The sequence below is a fragment of the Hibiscus syriacus genome, unplaced genomic scaffold (genome assembly GCF_006381635.1).
Source record: "Hibiscus syriacus cultivar Baekdansim isolate YM2019G1 unplaced genomic scaffold, ASM638163v2 tig00117048_pilon, whole genome shotgun sequence".
NCBI lineage: Eukaryota > Viridiplantae > Streptophyta > Magnoliopsida > Malvales > Malvaceae > Hibiscus > Hibiscus syriacus.
Window position 1 is genome coordinate 5,692,321 of NW_024063538.1, and position 20,308 is coordinate 5,712,628.

General features: G+C 33.7%; 1 protein-coding gene across 2 annotated transcripts; it reads left to right on the forward strand.

Moving 5' to 3' along the window:
• Positions 1 to 577: 577 nt before the first annotated feature.
• LOC120197466 (probable LRR receptor-like serine/threonine-protein kinase At1g56130) lies at positions 578 to 20,099 on the forward strand. Of its 2 annotated transcripts, XM_039198987.1 has the most exons (20): positions 578 to 824; positions 922 to 1,078; positions 1,163 to 1,234; positions 1,318 to 1,389; positions 1,480 to 1,551; positions 1,670 to 1,741; positions 1,867 to 1,938; positions 2,024 to 2,095; positions 2,179 to 2,250; positions 2,350 to 2,421; positions 2,494 to 2,565; positions 2,649 to 2,720; positions 2,923 to 2,991; positions 3,098 to 3,160; positions 3,229 to 3,273; positions 3,372 to 3,436; positions 3,509 to 3,885; positions 3,973 to 4,168; positions 4,246 to 4,433; positions 20,088 to 20,099. In XM_039198987.1, the coding sequence occupies exons 1-19, from the start codon at positions 704 to 706 to the stop codon at positions 4,422 to 4,424; spliced, it is 1,992 nt and encodes a 663-aa protein (XP_039054918.1). In that variant the 5' UTR covers positions 578 to 703; the 3' UTR covers positions 4,425 to 4,433; positions 20,088 to 20,099. The 2 variants fall into 2 exon arrangements, with proteins under 2 accessions (XP_039054918.1, XP_039054919.1); XM_039198988.1 differs by lacking the exon at positions 20,088 to 20,099 and having other exon boundaries at positions 4,246 to 4,613.
• Positions 20,100 to 20,308: the final 209 nt, after the last annotated feature.

A 20,308-nucleotide genomic window follows, 5' to 3' on the forward strand; every position in this document is an offset into this window, starting at 1 on the left:
GGCTTAACCCATTTTGATTCTTTGGGGGGCCTGTTGGTCGTTGGAGCTTCAAAGAGGGAATGTGCGTTTCTCGTTATCTTTCTATATTAGCCATATATGTTTACTAGGTTTAATAGATATGTTCTTGTATGTCTAATGAAGTAGAATCTATTCGACCCAAAAATGAAATCAACAGTAGTATGGAAGATTATCAAATGTGTAGTATTTGATTATAGTCTTCCAAACCTAATGGTCATAGTTGAGCGAAAGGAGTGTAGTTTCGTTCCAACGAGGAAGAGTTAAAACCTGTGGTGCCATTTTAACCTTATCTAGGTGATTTCAATTGTCAACAATGAGTCGACTTGGTCGAAAGTCAATACAAAGGTTAGTTGTTATGTCAACGTCCAAGACAAACACTAAAACACAAGCATTTGCTTTTCTCCCTCACAACAAGTGGCATATAATTCTTTTGGTCCACGCTTTCATATAATAGAATAATACCCTTGAATCCAGACACTCAAAAGAAGCCTCCTTAAACAATGACTGCTTAGTCTTCGTTCTCCTTGTTCATACATTGTTGTAAGAATCTCCACTGTCCATCTCTTTCTCCTTCATTTCTTTTTCTTTCCTTTGTAAATTGTATGGCCGGCCTTAATTTTAATCCATCATTTTCTCCTTACATTTCCCATCACCTGTACTCGGACTAAGAGTGTGTGTATATATTATGCCTCAGTTCATACATGTTTTGTACTGCTACTCGGTCATGGGGTTCCTCAGCTTTACTCTGCTGATTCTTGGGCTGCTTCAGCTTGTTTCTGCACAACAAACCACTGATCCAAATGAAGGTCTATACTCTATAGGCAAAAAAATAAAAACATTTATCTTTTATAGAACGATCTGCAATTTTCGTACGTGTTTCTGATCTGCAATTTTCTTTCTCAGTGGCTGCCCTTAGAAGTATCATAAGTTACTGGAACCTGGGGAGCAAGATCAATCTAACAATGGATCCTTGCAACCAAACTGCACCATGGGCCACTGAGGATTCTAACCCTCGTGTTGCCTGTGACTGCACCAGCAATCCATGCCACATCACTCATTTGTCAGCTTACAAGCACCTCCATGGTTCATTTTTCTTTGTTTGCTGCTGTGTTTATTGACCAGAACTTGTTTTAAACATCTGCAGGAAGATTTATGCTTTGGATATCAAGGGTGAGATACCCAAAAAGTTGTTTGAGCTTAAGGAGTTAATGGACTTGTATGAGACTGAAAATTTTGAACTTTGAGTCCCTTGTTTTAGCCATTGTTTTAGATTGATCTGATGTGTTAACTGTGATGCAGGAACCTCGGTCAGAATGTGTTGAAAGGTTCCGTTCCGGCTGAAATCGGACAACTATCAAAGATGCAATACCTGTAACTCTCTTAACCTGCTACTGTTGAGCTCATTTGTAGGAAAGGAACTTGAACTATCACTAAGATCTTTTTGTTTGAACAATTGAACAGTAGCTTAGGCATAAACAATTTAACAGGAGCAGTGCCTTCAGAGCTTGGCAATTTAACACAGTTGCTTTCACTGTTAAGTTCATATCTATCTGTAATTTCTTCAACATTTTTCATATTCTTTTCTGGTTTTGTAACTACCAAGCTCATTTAATCATTTCCCTGTTTTTTTCTTTGTATTTATGTGTTATAGGAGTTTTAGCTCAAACAATTTCATTGGACCATTGCCCAAAGAGCTTGGAAATTTGACATCCTTACAGCAGCTGTAAGTAAACCAATCTGAAATTCAGATTCAACTTCTTCTTTTTGAGGTGTTCTTTATGTTATTCGAACTCGAGTACGAGACTCGACTTGCGCATTTTATAATTGATCATCAAACTTTCCTTTCAGGTATATTGATAGCAGTGGAGTGAGTGGACCAATACCTGAAGAATTTGCCAATTTAAAAGCCCTTCAGATTCTGTACTTCTCTATAGATTATTGATTATTGAAACATAAAAGGAACTTGTTGGAAAGCTTATTTTCTTTTACTTTGGCAACATCTCAGCTGGGCTTCTGATAACCTCTTAACTGGGAAACTGCCAGAATATTTTGGGACCTTCACAGAATTCAGAGACATGTAATGAATATGGCTTTCACTTCAACTATATGATTCCATTTTCATAAACAGCACTAGTTTTTATAGTCTTCTTTCGTTGACAGGAGACTCCAAGGAACATCTCTCGAAGGTCCAATACCGAGCAGCTTTTCCGCTCTAACAAAACTTGAAGATCTGTAAGGCCTTATGTTTTCTACATACAAAAACCCGATTGATTGTTTTAAGTAGTTTCTGAGCATATATATGTATGTCCGATTCGTATTTGAAATGTATAGGAGAATTGGTGATCTAAGAGGGGAAGATTCATCCCTTGATTTTCTGGACAACCAAACAAGTTTGTCAACACTGTAAGAATTCTTTCCTCTTTTTCAGCTGCTGTAGTTGTTGTCACATTTATGTATTGTATATGTTCAATGCAGATCTTTGAGAAATTGTCACTTGTCGGGACAAATTCCGGAACGTCTTGGAAAATTCACCAAGTTGAAATACTTGTAAGCATTATTTTGTTTAGCTAGCAATGAAAGTGATATGATTGTTCACTCAGTACATAATCTGCATAAAATCATGATCTCAGGGACCTGAGTTTCAATGAGTTGACAGGTCGAATACCAACCTCTTTCCGGGGATTCTCTTCGTTACAGTTCTTGTAAGTCATCTAACTATAGCTCTTCACCCTCCTAGGACATCAATGGACTAGAGATGTGACTTAGTTTCCAAAATCATCAAAACCTTAATTTGTAGGATCTTATGCGTATAAACACGGATAACTCGATTCTTAGGCGAATTCTTTCATAGTGGGGGAAATACAGGTGCAGCAGTATCAGTTCATCTGATTATACGTATTGCAGGTATCTTGGAGACAACAACTTGAGTGGGGAGTTGCCTGAAGATATCTTAACTCCGGAGCTCATTGCACTGTAGGTGTCATTTGGAGTTCGATTTCGGCTTTGTCACAACTTCTTACGCTTTATGCCAATGGTTTTCGAGTTGATTCATACGGATTTAAGCTCCTTTTCATTGCAGGGATGTTTCATTCAATCCCCTTTCTGGAAATTTACCGCCACAATCCTCTACAACGAAATCGATGTAAGTTGTATATGTCCAATTGGTTTATCAGCTTGAACCATAACTGACTTCCTTTTCTTCATGTTCAGAAATGTTATTGGAACTTCTATCAATACAAATGGATTACAGGACAAGTAAGCAAATAACACCCTGCAGATTTCCGAGTTCGTATAACGATTTAATATGAAATTTTATCGAGTTTTGACGAACCGTGTCGATGGTGTTAATACAGTAAGGCTTCTGGGATGTTGGACTGCCTCCAAGGCCAAACCAAGTGCAAAAATAAGGGCTCATCCAGTGAGTGTAGCTTTTCATTTACCAGCATAGAATGAACAATATGATATGTATCAATAAAAAAATTGTTTGCAGCTTCATTTTCAATCAAGAGTGGAGGCACAGCTCAAACTTCTGCGTCCGGTATCAAATTCGACGACGACTCCGAAACACTCGGATCTGCCTCGTTGTATACAAGTACCAACGATCGATGGGCAGTAAGCAGTACTGGGAATTTCATTTCGAACCCGAACGGAAACCGGTATACGGCAATGACGGATTCTCAGATCACGGGAACTTTAGACTCAGAGCTGTATAAGACCTCAAGGGTTTCACCTAGTTCTTTGAGGTACTATGGCCTTGGTCTAAAAAATGGAAAATATAGCGTTGAACTTCATTTTGCAGAGATAGAAATGGATGACTCATTGTCTTGGAGAGGTCTTGGTAGACGCTTATTTGATGTTTATGTTCAGGTATGTCACCAAAAACTCGAAAAACCTTTCATCGTTTTCGAATTTCCAAGTTGCGGATCATTGATTTCTTCATTACTGTTATTCAAGGGTGTGAAAGTTCTTGAAGATTTCAATATCCAGAAAGAGGCTGGTGGATCAGAAAAGGCATTGGTAAGAACATTTGAGACAAATGTGACAAACACAATAATGGAGATTCACTTCTTCTGGGCTGGGAAAGGCACTTGCTGTATTCCATATCAGAGCACATATGGCCCCTTGGTATCCGCAATACATGCATCCCAAGGTTACTTTTTTCACTTAAACATCATTCATCTTATCATCTCCGACCAGTTGTCATCCCTAATAAATTCCTTTTTGCAGTGTCCGAAGCTGCCGGTGTCTCTTCGAACAACAAACACGTCGGACGAATCGTCGGGATCATAGTCGGGGTTACCGCCGGGGTCGTGATACTGTCTTCCGTATTGTACTTATGGTGGAAGAAGGATCCACAGGGTCATATGAGAGTTTTAAGAGATTCACCAAAGAAGCCATTAAAGTAGTCACGTTGTGTTGTGCATTTACCTAATGGAATAACTAGATACCATGTCCATGTTACATAAATGGATGGTTGAAGACAATGTCCATTAGATTTAAATTATGTAATCGCTGTCTTTCTTTCAACTAGCTTAGCCCACTGTTGTGTAATTTATGAATAAAAAAGTGGGTTTTTTTTGTGGTTTTCTCATTACCAATTTTCAATGCTTTTGTCTCTTTCTTGATGTCTGGATCTTTGTCTTCTCCAACAGGCGGTCCTGATGTTAAATAGTGTTTTTGGTTGGTTGGGATAAAGAGTGATATAGTAAAATAATATATGCATGTACTTATTTAATTTATTATGCATTATGCTTTTGTTCAATTAATTAAACTATTCAAACATAATGCATAATAAACTAAATAAGTACTTGTATAAATTATTCGAATATCATTAAACTCAAGATTATGTATCATTTTTATTACTAGAATTTAAATTATTTTAATTTTAATAACGAATTTTGGTTGAATTCGATGCATGTATTAGACGTTTAAATTTAAAACGGCGGGCTGACGTAGAAGACAATTTTTATCATTGTGATGAGAAGGTTAAAATAATATTATTTCAATTGAATAAAAATTAGGTTTAATTGGAAAATAAAAACTCAAGTTATATATTTTGTTTTTTTAGGTGTTTAATTTTTGTTGTCGGTAGATATTAAGTGTTTTGAAAGTTATTATTTTAGGGTCAATTTAATGACAATCGTTAAAAAGTTCCGTCAATAACTCAAAATTCTTTAAAATCTCTAATCATAAATCATCGGTTGCCAACGTTGATGACGAGCGTCCATCCATCCGTAGTTGGACTCATATTGTTTGTTATCCCTTTGTCGTTCCAATCTTTAAAGTCCTTAAATTTAAATACTTTTTTTTGTTTGTTGAAGATTTTGTATATTATCTATATACGAATAAAAAATACAAAACGATATTGTTTAGGGTCTGTTAAAAAAACCTCCCTATACCTATACCTAGATTGAGGAAAAAAGAGGGCATGTTTACCAAAAAAATACCCAAATATCATAATATTATCTGTCAGACACCGTTTTCCTAAATTTTATCAATCTAACAGCTTTTATAACGGGGTTAGTTTATATAGACATATTAGCGTGTTTATGTTATGTTTTTTTATTATGTGTGATAAAAATTAAAAAGTGTATTCTTCAACTTTTTTTTATCTCTATATCTAATGAATCTACTTATACACTATTGTTAAATTACATTAGGTTAATATTTATTATTAAGGTTTATTAATTAAGATTAGATATATGTTAACATGTTTAAATACTTATTTTTTAATTATGAGTTCAAAAAATTTATGTAACACAAATTAAAAATATTTCATTGACATATAAATGTATGATTTACTGAAAATGATTAATTAGATCTATAATTTAAGTTGAACCTAATATAAAAATATTGTTTGGTGTCATGAACATGTAAGATGTGAGGTTTATATAATTTAAGATGCAAGGAAATAAAAATTCATATATGGTTTGATCCTATACAAGACCACCATAACTATGCAATTATGTAAACCCCTACTAAAATTATATAAGTGTGATCTAACTTGTTTATAATTTTAAAAGCACTATCGATATTTCTAAATTAGATAGATTGATAATAGTATCTAATACATATAAAAATATCTAATCTTAATAATAAATATTAACCTAATGTAATTTAACAATAATGCATAAGTAAATTCATTAGATATAAAAAAAAGTTAAAGAATACACTTTTTAGCTTTTATCCACATTGTCAAGAAACATAACTTACACACTCTAATATCCCTACATAAACTAACCCCGTTAAGCTCTTCATCTCATGGAACTAATATGTATTAAATTATAATATTAGTCCTTATAGTTTTATTTTTCAATTTTTAAAGCATATTTTTTTAAATGTTTTTAGGAAATATGATGTGGCAAGAAAATCTTAAAAGGTGTGTCCCTTGAAACGTATCTTTCTACGTGATTCACCATCAAAGACATATTTCACATAACGTGATTTATTATAAAATGTACTAGATCGATAAAATTTTAGAAAACAATGTTTGACAGATAATATTATAATATTTGAATGATTTTATGATAAAAACGCAAAAAAAAAATTCCAACCACGAATGTCAAAGTCAGAAACAGTGCACCTCCATAAGCCCGCCTAGCAGCACTCAGATCTTAGAACAAAAAAAGCTTAAAAATGCCTCAAAGGTAATACCATAAAAGCACCACACTCACGCCTGCCGTAACCAGAGTAGAACGCCCTAAAAAAAAAAAAAAATCTATTGGAACCACCTAGAGATAATTTTAAAAGCCCTTAAGCTTTGACCATATCTCAGCACACGAATAAACCAATACATTCTTACTCATCGACTTCACTAACCCTCTTCCCACGGTCTAACTAGATGAAAGAAAGTTCCACCGTAATCGGCTTCAGCATCGACCACCAAAAAAAAAACATTCAAGGATCCAGGACAACTCCATATACAAACAATCAATGACCATAACCCCCACGCTTCCCGCCACAATGCTCAAGACAGCCAATCAACAAAAGATCATGAGTTCCCCTGCTCTAAGAACACGAAACGCCTATCCAAATCAAAGCACAAAACCTGACACTAAGCCATTTGACTCATCTTTCCTGGTCACCTGCATAAACTAAACTGTAACAAAATTGCACCCTCAACCCAACCGACATAATTTACGGCCAAACAACCTCCAGCTCAACACCATAAGACATACTTCTAAAGAATGCTTCCTCTATAAATATGCCCCCAATGGCACCCTCACCCAAATAGGGGGAGAATAAACCTAATTAGATCAACACCCCTGTCCAAGAATATCGCATAAAACAAACAAAACATCACATAGCATAGCATCTAAATGACAGTTCTTCACCTAACATGTGAAACAATTTCTTAGAAACATACAAGCTACCTGCAAAAATCTGAAAAATCTTAACCAAGCGTACCCCTAAAGCCCCTAGCTGCATAACCAAGATAAAACAGGTAGAACCCCAGTAACCCAACAAGATTCAATCAAAAACATCAATCGTTCATCAACAAAAAATCAACGGGCCCATTAATATCTTATCTAGCTAGAGAATGAGCCACACAATTATGCTCTCTGAAAGCAAACCTCACATTTCATACTTTGTTTTTTGAGCACAAAGAATGACTCAGCTGTACCTACTCGGTGAATTCCATAGGAGCAGAACAAGGATTACTTATCCAGTTAACCGTAATTTGATAGTCTTATACGCAAATCCCTAAATATTTTATACTCAAATCTCTAATTCCTTCGACTCCAACAACTTTTTTCCTTTCCCATAGAAACTCGTCACTGATAAGACTCTTCATCACATCACATTGTTGGTGCACCCCTATTCCATTCACTTATATTTCTCTCTCCCTCGTTCGATTTCTTGCTTCCACTTATCGAGAAATCAGCGTTGACATTTTCTCCTTTTTTTTTTCCTTTGCATTGTCGATTGTTATTCGACCTACAACATTCACGGAAGAGGTGCCAATTATGACTAATTTAGATAATAACATATGAGATTTGAAAATTACAGATCAAAGATTTAACGTTTTAGATATATGTGAATTATAATGGATTAAATATAAAATAAGTGTTCAAACTATAACGCTTTTCACGAATTGTACCTAAAGTATTTTTTGACTCATTCTGGAGCCTAAAGTTACAATTGTTATCACTTTAGGTGTCCGGCCCATCAAAGATGTTAATTTCCCCCATTAAGTGACATATGTCACAATATGGTAATTTTAAAAATTTTATTTAAAAAAAAGTATATATATTTAAAAAATATAAATTTGAAATAATCTCAAAACTTTGAAAGCATTCATTTCAACCCCTAAACCTACGTCAATCGTCACCCTTTGCCGTTAAAGAAGCTCCACTCAACCTCACCTCCCCCGGTGACCAAAACTCCAATGAAATCTTGACCGATCACAGCCGATCGACGATGGATCGACGTTTCATACCCCACAAACCCTAGGATAAAAATTGCAATCCCAAGCGATTCTGATGCTCAATCGACAACAACTACGACGACGTATGGCTAGGAGGATGGTAGGGACTACATCGGCGACAGAGGTTGTGGCCAGAAAGATTAACGTTGGCAGGTTAAGTTTAAGATTTGGGGATTTTAGGATTTTGGGACCTTTTTTATAATTTAAGAGAAATTAGTTTTTTTATAAATATAATAATATTTTTATATTTTTTAAAAATAAATTTCAAAATCACTATATTGTGACATGTGTCACTTAACAGAAGAAATTAACGTCGTTGACGGTCCGAACACCTAAAATGGTAATGTTTGTAACGTTAGGCACCGAGATAAGTCAAAAAATACTTTAGGCACCTATTCGTGAATAATGATATAGTTTGGGCACTTATTTTTATAACTCAACCAATTATAATAGTAAGAATTTTGATTTAGAAGGATGAGACATGATGTTTTTAAACAATGTTCAATATTTATATTATGGAATCATAAATAAAGCAAATTATATTAAGGGTAAAGTATATAATTAGTCTCCGAATTTTTAGGGCACTTGTATTTTGGTTATCTAACTTTAAAACTTGCAATACAATTATCGAACTTTTAATTCATTTTCATTTTAATCCCTTATATTATCTCTTGTTAATTTTTACTGATGTGACACTTAATCCCGTTAACTCCCGGTTTTACTTCTTATTCTTATTTTCAGATTGAGCCGCATTTGCACCAAGCAATTGTGACCGAGGGATAGCTGAAAAAGAAGCATCGAAGCTCCATTATGAGCATTATTGAAATAATCCATTGTTGCATTAGCTGAAACATTAAATCTGCAACACTGTGTTTCATCAAGATCACCAAGAAAACATGTCCATCAAAACTTAAATGATCAATTCTCGAGCTTAAGGAACTGTATTAAGAACTTAAACAACTACAAAACTCAATCAAAGCTACCACATTGTAAACAATATCCATATAACTTCAGTTTCTTTTTATCGGATTGAAAATTCTATTACAAAACATAAACAAAAGTATGAAAGGGGACATGGGTTTTTAGAGCTTTTACCTGTGCCGAGTTGAAGTAGAGCGAGCCTCCGAGAAGGATGGTGGTTGTAACAGTTATGAATGCAGCAATGTTTGAGGGAGGTCGATGGGAAAGAAGAAGGTGTCTTCATTGAGAAAACCATGGTGGAAGCTGATGACATCAGCATGTCTTCTTCTTCTTCTTTGTTGCCTTTTCTTGAAAATCATTTTTTTTTCTTCTTCTTTTCCTTTTCTTGAAAATCATTTCACAGCACTATGCATTTCACCTTCATTGCTCGTACTTGTCTCTGCACCGCCATCATTCTTCTTCTCCAACGGTCGCTGATGAACATATCCCACCACTTCCCTCCCTGGCGCATCCTTAAACAGTTTATCTACATAAACTGACGTTGCCGCTTTGTTCTTGTAGTAGCGTTGGAGCCCAAAAGGAAGAGCACATCGTCTCTTCTTGCTCTTAAGCTGAAGGCATTGCCCTAACAGCAGCGAAGGCCTAGTAGTTTTAGAAGCAGCTTTTTGCAGTCGAATATTACTAGTCTTGGGTTTTTTGATAGCTTTGGATTTGTGAAGCTTGTGCAATTTGGTTTGGAGTTTGGAGGTGAAGAAAAAGGAGTAGGATTTAACGAAATTAAGTGTTATGCCAGTAAAAATTAAAAAAAAAGTAGAAATCAAAATAAAAATAAATTAAAAGTTCAATGCTTGTTGTATTGCAATTTTCAAAAATTGGATGATCAAAATACAAGTGTTCTAAAAATCTGGAGACTATTTATATACTTTACCCTTATAGTAAAAGAATTATTCTTATAGTAAATTATCCGGTAATTAAATTATTTAATTAATATAATCTCATAATAAAAAATCATCTAAATTGAATTGATAAAAAAAATAATAAATGTGGATTGTGGAATTCTCACGTGTCGTGTAACATATTTTATTCTATTGTCTATTGATGGGCGAATGAGCACTTTACTTCGTGGTCAAGAACATTCGCCCTCCCTTTCACTTTAAAAGGGTTTATAATATAAAGTATATTATTATTTTTATTTAACTACTTAAAGTAATTTTTAGTCGAAATAAGTATCTAAACTTATTTTTTTATCAAAATAAGTATTTAAAGTATTTTTAATCAAAATAGATATTTAAAGTAATCAATTTGTTTAATCTAAGTACATAAAATATTCTTTAATTAATATCACATGTTAACTTTTTTTAAAACTTAGATGAAAAAATTGAGTACTCTAAGTATCTATTTTGACTAAAAATATTTTAGCTCCAAAAAAATAAATTTAAGTATTTCTTTTGATTAAAAAATACTTTAAATACTTAAATGAAAAATATATTTTAAATACTTATTTATAATATAAACCCTTCAAAAATAATTTTTTCTTTTAAATTTCTTTTGCTTTTCAAGAAGCATTATTCTACAAATAAACCTTTGTAATCTGTCCTCCACTTTTCATACGTAATTGGACTTTGTTTTTCTTTTATAAATTTGGTTCCTTAATTTATAAGTTTATGTTATCAAAAATATTATAATAATAAAAAATAACAGTAAAAATATATAAAATTAAAATATTTATGTAAAAATTTTAAATGAGAATGAATTTTTTTGGATGCATTTATTGATTTTCTTATTAAAATATATCGTTTTGAGTATTAAAATATTTGGATCAAAATGATATTAATTTGGTATGACATTCATGTCAAACTGTCTTTGATTCTCATCCACTCAAATACTTCAAATTTTGGTCAATGACTAAAATATAAGTTTTGAAAGTATGATGGCTAAAGTATAAACTTTATAAAAGTTTAGAGATCAAAAATGCAATTTTAAAAAGTTATATATTTTAGCCCGTAAATGAACAAATTGTCCTAAAACAAGAATTTTTATGGGAATTAGACTTTCGGTGCTGAATTTATATTAAAAGCTATAAAACGATAAAGTTCGGTATAGAAATTGGATATCGAATCAAATCAAAATTTCACGAAAAATTTGAATGATGCTATATAAAGGTTGGAAATATTATTTTCATATTTTATATCAGTGAAATTTAGCATGGATTAGTGGAATTGAAGTTAATTTGTTATATTTGGCCAAACAGTGGAAATTTAGTGACTAAAATGTAATTTTTAAAAATTACATGGACAAAGTAGAAAGTCAAAGTTACGTTGGTTCATCTTTGACTATGAAATATTTTAATGGAAGATATCGTAATAGCATATTGTAATGATCAAGATTCATTAATGGCAATTTTGTGATTTCTCATTAATTAAATTTTAAACTAATTAAATTAGTATTAATACAAGTGTAATAGATAATAATTATTAGAATAATCAAGAAATTATCATCTTCAACCTCTCTTGGTCGTGAGCTCCTTTGTTTCATGGTAAGGATTTTTGTTTTGATTTTTGAAATTACATACATGATTTTTGAATTAAACTATTAGATAGAGAATTAATCTACATGAAATTCTCTATCATTTGGTATAAATATTACATGGTGAACATGCTTATGTGATGAGTTTGGAAATTAGGGTTTATTAATTTTGAAAATTTGATTGAATATTAGTATGTTATTGATGTTGTAGAATTATTCTAAAGCATGAATGATGATTAAAATCATGTGTAGAAGCCTATATGTTATTCGGTCATATTAGGGTTTATGGAAAGTGATTGGATTTTGATTTAACTTGATGTTGTAATGATTAGAATAGCATGAATTTGATGCAAGGAGGTTGAATTCATGCTTGAAATTAAATGAAAAGCTTGCTCTAGGTACAAAGTTAGGTTCGACCACAAGGGGAAAATTATTGAAAAATTTCCTCTGGTCTAGAATTGATATTAAATGTGTTCTATGTGATTGGAGATTGATTTGGATCAACTTGGAAACTTGAGGTAGAAAAAGGGGCTAGTTTGTAGGTTTTGAGATTTATGGGACATTATTAGATAAATGTGTTAATTGAGAAGTTCAATATTGAATTTTAAGTGTGGAATGCTGAAATTCTAAGTTAGTAAGTTGATTTGAACCAAATCACAATTTTGATTAAACTTCGAGGTTCAATTTGAATAGTCATGAAAATTTGGGACTCATTTGTGAGTTTTCAAAAAGTGTTGGTATTATTTTATTAAGAAAATTACAATGTTGGAAATTTTAAATAGCATTCTGATTTTTGAGTTTAAATATTAGTTTGGGGATCAATTTGCAAGTTTGTTAAAATGAAAGGTTGAATTGGCAAAGTGTAACATCCATCTTCCGTATACCTTTCCGTACACGAGATATATATGTCACGTCACTTTTAAAGCATTTTCTTATTTAAAAACCCGTAAAATTTTGTTTCAATTTTTTTAAAATCACGCAATTTAACACAATGATAAAACATTTATTAGAACATATTACTAAAACTATCACTTAAAATACATTACAAAATATTTCTTATGTTCAATTACATGCCAGCTAAGTTTCAAAATGAGTAGATTGTTGTTGCTGCTGCACTCCTTACTCGACAAATCTTTGATATTTACCTACGCGTGAAATCAACACACATTAAGTATTTACTTAGTACTGCACAATCTTGTAAAAGAACTACAATTTATTCATAAGCATGTCCTAACTATCAAAACTATGATAAATCGTCTACTTCGTGAGACTCCTTTATAATCTTTTTAGTCAAATTAATGAATGACATTATTTTAGGTCAAAATGCAATGTTAAACATTTATTCTTTCCTCTAATGGCATTTAACCCTTCATCTAACTTGCATTATTGGCACCTTTTTGTCAAATGCAAAGTTAGGCATTTAATCTTTTACCCAAAAGCGTTTAACCTTTCATCTAACTAGCATGATTGGCACCTTTCTTCCAAATGCACAATTAGGCATTTAACCTTTCACTAAAAGGCATTTAACCTTTCATCTAACTAGCATAATTGGCACCTTTCTGCCAAATGCACATTTAGACATTTAATCTTTTACTCAAAGGTTTTTAACCTTTCATCTAACTAGCATGATTGACACCTTTCTGCCTAACACACAGTTAGGCATTTAATCTTTTACTCAAAGGCATTTAACCATTCATCTAACTAGCATAATTGACACATTTCTGCCAAATGCACAGTTAGGCATTTAATCTTTTACTCAAAGGCATTTAACATTTCATCTAACTAGCATGATTGACACATTTCTACCAAATGCACAATTAGGCATTTAATCTTTTACTCAAAGGCATTTGACCTTTCATCTAACTAGCATGATTGGCACATTTCTGCCAAATGCACAGTTAGACATTTAATCTTTTACTCAAAGGCATTTAACCTTTCATCTAACTAGCATGATTGGCATATTTCTTCCAAATGCACAGTTAGACATTTAATTTTTTTTACTCATAATATCAATTCCACACACATTATAAACATATATCATATAAGGTAAAACATACATTAATTTAATCATTTGAGGTAGACTTATTGTGAGTTTTCTTCAATCCATATAATTACAATATATGTACTCACCTGATATGCTTCCCAAATATGCTGTAGTGATGTCCAACTACTCGACAACTTTGTCCTTGCCCTTTTTCTTGCTTGACTCGGGAGCTTGGTTATAATCTACACATGCACCCATTTAGTACACATACCATACAAATGTTACTATATTCTCTAACATTTATACTTTAATAATACCCAAAAGTACTATTATTTTTAATTTCTATAACAACTTCAGCCTATATTATAATTTCCGGCTCAATAGTATCGGTACACATACCATCATATCGATACTTCTATATTATAGTATCGATACTCCCTTTCAGTATCGATACTTTTTTTTAGTATCGATACTAATGGAATCAATATCGATACCGTTCATCGCATTTATACCCATTTAAACCTATAATCAATACCGATACCCTTACCCAGATTTTCCATTTTCAACTTGATTTTTACCTAAATTTGGTTAAATTCCCTTACTTTAACCTTCAACAATACCATTACACTCTTCCTTACTTATCTCAACTAACTTTCCTTCATTTAGCTTCTTATAACATCTAAAATTTCCCAAGAATATATTAAACCAAGAATCATACCACTTTTTCTAACATGTTTTTTAATCATACCTGAAGCTCCTAATCTCTTATTTACTTCTTTGGCAAGTCAAATATACTAATAAACATCAATAAAAACTCATATTCCAACTTATCATTCAAAAACCCATTTCTTTCAATCTCAAATAAAACATTCATCTCTTAGTTTTAATCTTCTTTAACCCTTCCTTAAGCTTACACATCACTTAAGGTTGTAATAACAAACCATAATCGAAAGGAAAAACTAGTTAGATGAAGTTTACCTTTGGTTGTGGAGGAGAGCACAAAGCCACGAGAATAAGAAAAGAGAAGTAAATAACTTAACCTATTTCTTTACTTTTCTCTTTCTTAAATCCCTATATTTAAAAAAAAGAGTTTTAAATTCATTTCATTCCAAAAGACCAAAATGCCCTTTCAATCATCTATTTCTTACTAATTGATCTTACTCAAATAATTCCTTATACTTTAACATCTATTAAATTAAATCCTTAAAATTTTAAATTCTTTCAAAATAGTCACTGATCTACCATTTAGGGTATTACAATTCTCTCCCTTAAGAAAATTCATCCTCGAATGTAAAAAAGTACATGAAACGAAGATGTGTGGAAATTGCTTCCTCATGTCCTCCTCTCTTTCCCAAGTAGCTTCTTCTACCTTATGATTCTGCCAGAGCACTTTAACTAACGGAATCCTTTTGTTACACAATTCCTTGTTTTCCTTAGCCAAGACCCGTATTGGTTTTTCCTCATAAGTTAAATATGGTCGGATTTCTATCTCTTCAGGCATGATGACATGGGATAGATCTGATCTGTACCTTATAAGTATCGATACGTGAAAAACATTGTGGATCTCATCTATATCCAGAGGTAAAGCTAATTGATAAGATACGGGTCCGACCCTTTTCAAGATCTCATAAGGTCTAATGAATCTCAGACTCAACTTTCCTTTTCGCCCAAATCATAATACTTTTTTCCAAGGCGATACCTTCATAAATACTTTATCTCCCATTTGAAATTCCATTTCTTTTCTTTTCAAATCAGCATAAGATTTCTGTCCATCGAAGGTTATCTTCAAATTATACTGGATAATGTTTACTTTTTCCTTCATTTCTTTCATCAAATCTGGGCCAACTAGATTTCGATCTTTAAGTTCAAACCAATTTAATGGTGTTCGAAATTTCCTCCCATACAAAGCATCATACGGGGCCATCTTAATACTCGATTGGTAATTGTTATTATAAGAAAATTCAACTAAAGGAAAATACCTTTCCCATGATCCTTTAAACTCAATCACATATGCCCTTAGCATATCCTCCAATATCTGTATAGTTCGTTCGGACTGCCCATCTATCTGCACATGGAAAGTTGTACTGAAATATAATTGAGTACCCAATGCCTTGTTCAAAGACTTCCAGAATCTTGAAGTCTCGATCAGAAACTATTGATATTGATACTCCATGCAGCCAAACTATTTCTTTTACGACAATTCCGCATATTTATCCATCGAGTAATCTACTCAAACTGGAACAAAGTGAGCTCTATTGGTTAATCTATCTACTATTACCCATATCAATTCCTTTTTACCTGGTGTCAAATGAAGCCCCGAAACAAAATCCATTGTAACTCACTCCCACTTCCACTCAGGAATGAATATCGGTTGTAGCAATTCGAAAGGCACTTGATGTTCAGCTTTTACTTGCTGACATGTTAAATATTTTGCAACAAACTCCAATACATCTCTTTTCATACCAGGCCACCAATAACGACTCTTTAAATCGTGATACTTCTTATTCCCGCCTGGATACATTGTCAAAGGACTATATTGTGCCTCGTAAAGAATTTCTTTCTTCAATTCCTCATTATCGGGAATACAAAGTCTTCCCTGATAATATAAACATCTATTAGCCCTTATTTCTAAGTCTTTGGTTTCTTCTTTCTCTACTTGTGCCATCCTCGCCAAACAGTTCTCATCTTGACCTTGTAGCTCTTTTACCCGATCCAAAAGCATCGGCTTTAATTTAAGTTCAGCAATCAAGGCACCATTTTCATTTAAAGATATATGCGCATCTAAAGCCCGTAAAGCAACAAAAGTCTTTCGATTGAGTGCATCAGCTACCACATTAGCTTTTCCTGGATGGTAATCAATGATCAAATCATAATCTTTTAAAAGCTCAATCCATCTTCTCTGTCTCAAATTCAACTCTTTCGAAGTTAGCAAGTACTTTAGACTCTTGTGATCCGTGTAAACATGGCAACACTCACCGTACAGATAATAGCACCAACTTTTCAAAGCAAACACTACCGCTGCCAATTCCAAGTCATGTGTCGGGTAATTTCTCTCGTGATTTTTCAATTGTCTTGAGGCATAAGCCACTACTTTTCCATCTTGCATGAGTACACATCTCAACCCATTATGAGATGCATCACTATATACTACATAATCTTTACCCGACTCAGGTTGTACAAGCACTGGGACCTCTTTACTATTCTCTTTAGCATTTTAAAACTTTCTTGGCATTTCTCCGTCCAAACAAAAGGTACATCTTTCCACAAAAACTTATATAGCGACAAAGCTAACATTGAGAAGTTCTTCACGAACCGTCTATAATAACTAACAAGCCCCAAGAAACTTCTAACCTCAGAAATATTCTTTGGGGTTTGCCAATCCACTATTGCTCAGATCTTTTTAGGATCTACTCTTATGCCTTATGCGGAGACTATACGACCAAGGAAAGAAATCTCAGATAACCAAAATTCACACTTGGACAATTTGGCATACAACTTTTTCTTTCGAAGTATCTGAAGAACCACCCGAAGATGGTCATCATGTGCTTTTCTTGACTTGGAATACACCAAAATATCATCTATGAATACCACCACAAATTGATCCAAGTAAGGTTGGAATACCCGGTTCATCAAGTCCATAAATGTTCCAGGAGCATTAGTCAGTCCAAATGGCATTACCACGAACTCGTAATGTCCGTACTAAGTCTGAAAAGCTATCTTGGAAATAGCCTCCTTTTCGATCTTTAATTGGTGGTATCCTGACCTCAAGTCTATCTTAGAGAACACCGCTGCACCTTTCAGTTGATAAAACAGATCATCAATCCTTGGAAGAGTATACTTGTTCTTTATAGTTACTGTCTTCAACTGGCGATAGTCAATACATAACTGCATAGACCCATTATTCTTTTTTTTCAAATAAAACCGGTTCTCCCCAAGAAGAAACACTGGGTCTGATAAATCCCTTATCAAGTAGCTCTTGCAACTGGGCTTTTAATTCTCTTAACTCCATTGGAGTCATTCGATATGGGGCCATAGAAACAGGTTCGGTATCCGGATAAACCTCAATCCTTAATTCCACTTCATGATCTGGAGGTAAACCCGGTAAATCTTGTGTAAAACCTCTGGAAACTCCTTAACTATTAGAATATCGTTTAATCTCACTTCCGAAACTCGAGTATCTACCACATTAGCTAGAAAAGCTATACACCCCTTTGACATCAATTTCTTTGTAGTTATGGCTGATATCACATTAGATGGTGATTTCACTTTCTCGTCGATCACTGCAATTTTCGAGCCTTCCATATCTTTTAGAAATAATCGCTTCTGGCAATAATTGACCTATCCATGATATGGAGACAACCAATATATACCCAAAATAATTTTAATCTCATCGAAAGGAAACTCTATTAAGTTTGCCGGAAACAAAATCCCTTGGATTTTTATTAGGCATTTTCTACATACTCGCTCTACTCTCGCACTATAACCCATATGATTTACCGTTATCATTTTACTAAAGATTAGTTCTAAAGGAATTACTCTAGCTCTAACCAACTTTGTACTAATGTATGAATGTGTAGAACCAGGGTCAACTAAAACAAATATAGGCTCATCAAAAAGATGGAATGTATCTGTTATGATCTCAGGGTCATCTCTATCATCATTAGTCTTAATGTTATAAATTCTGGTGACCCCCCGAGTCTTTTGTCACTGTATTGATTCAGCTTGTCCCCTGTATCTACCCCTTCCTTTGCTTCTATTAGAGGCCGCCACAGATCTTTCAGATTGCACCGAATTGTCCCCAGATCTTTTTGGACAGTGTTAGGCAAAGTGATCAGTCTTTCCATATTGGAAACAAGCTCCACTGAGAAGTCTACATACGCCCCGGTGCACTCTATCGTATGTCTGACATATATTTCTTTCTCCAATTACTCTACCCGAGCTAGCAGCAACCGACTGGTACTATTTAGTTTTCTGTAAAACTGTAGCAGAACCATCTCTGTCAGTATATCTAGAACTCGAGCCCTTGCCTCTCTTAACATAATGGGGAGTTGAAGGCATTCCAACCATTTTCCCATCTACAAACTCCGTTTCGCTGCTAATGTCTCTGCTTGAGAACTTCTTGCAAACTAGATAAACTCAAATCCAACATCATTTCTTTCAACTTTGGCCTCAATCCCTTAGTAAACCAATCGCGTTGGGCTTTGTCATTAGGAACCACCTCAGTAGAAAAACGGCTTAACTTATTATACTCTGCCTCGTACTCATGTATTGCTCGATCACTTTGTTTCAAATTAAGAAACTTCATCAGCATCGCTCGTCTGAACTGGTCACCAATATACTTATTGTTAAATTCTTCCTGGAAGAACTGCTAGGTCAATTGTTCTGGTGGTGCATACATTGTAGTATTTAACCACCACACTCGAGATAATCCCCTTAGCAATGATACAACTCCACCTAGCTTCTCTGAATTCGAGTAGTGAAGACTTTCAAGCATTATCATTACATCATTCTGCCATAAGTCAACCTCCATAGAGCATTCCTCCTCTTCTACACAGAATTCGGGAGCTCCTAAACTCTTCAGCTCCTTTGGGATCAACATCCTCGGTTCTGAAGGAGCAGAGAGAGGTGGAGGAGGTTGAAAATAGGTCAATATGGCATCGAGAGCTTGCATAAAGGCTCCAAACTATGGTACCAGTATCCTTTGATATGCAGGCGCACTAGCATTTTTATATGGAATTGGTTGTTCATTATTAGCCTCGTAACTTTCGCTACCAGTCCCTTCTCTAACTTCTTGTTCCCCCGCTCTACGCGAGTTCGAAGATTCTGACATCTATTAGAATATGTATAGTAATAACATTACGATTAGTAAGGAGTGTCATCAATCACACTCTAATGACACAATATTAGTAACCTTGACAATCTTAGTGGCATGTAATCCCTTTTCCTTATTTCAAATGAACTCGATTTCAGCCAAGAATCGGCTAAACCTGTAGCTCTGATACCAATAAATGTAACACCCATCTCTCTTATACCTTTCATTACACGAGATACAGATGTCACATCGCTTTTAAAACATTTTCTCATTTGAAAACTCGTAAAATTTGTTTCAATTTTTTCAAAAATCACACAATTTAACACAATGATAAAATATTCATTGGAACATATTACTAAAACTATCGCTTTAAATACATTACAAAATATTTTCTTAAGTTCAATTACATGCCAGTTAAGTTTGAAAATGAGTGATTGTCCCAATGTTACTGACGAGTCAACCTTTAATTGATGATAATTATTGCTGCTGTACTCCTTACTTGACAAATCTTTGATTTTTACTTACGCGTGAAATTAACACATGTTAAGTATTTACTTAGTGCTGCATAATCTTGTAAAAGAACTACAATTTATTCATAAGCATGTCCTAACTATCAAAA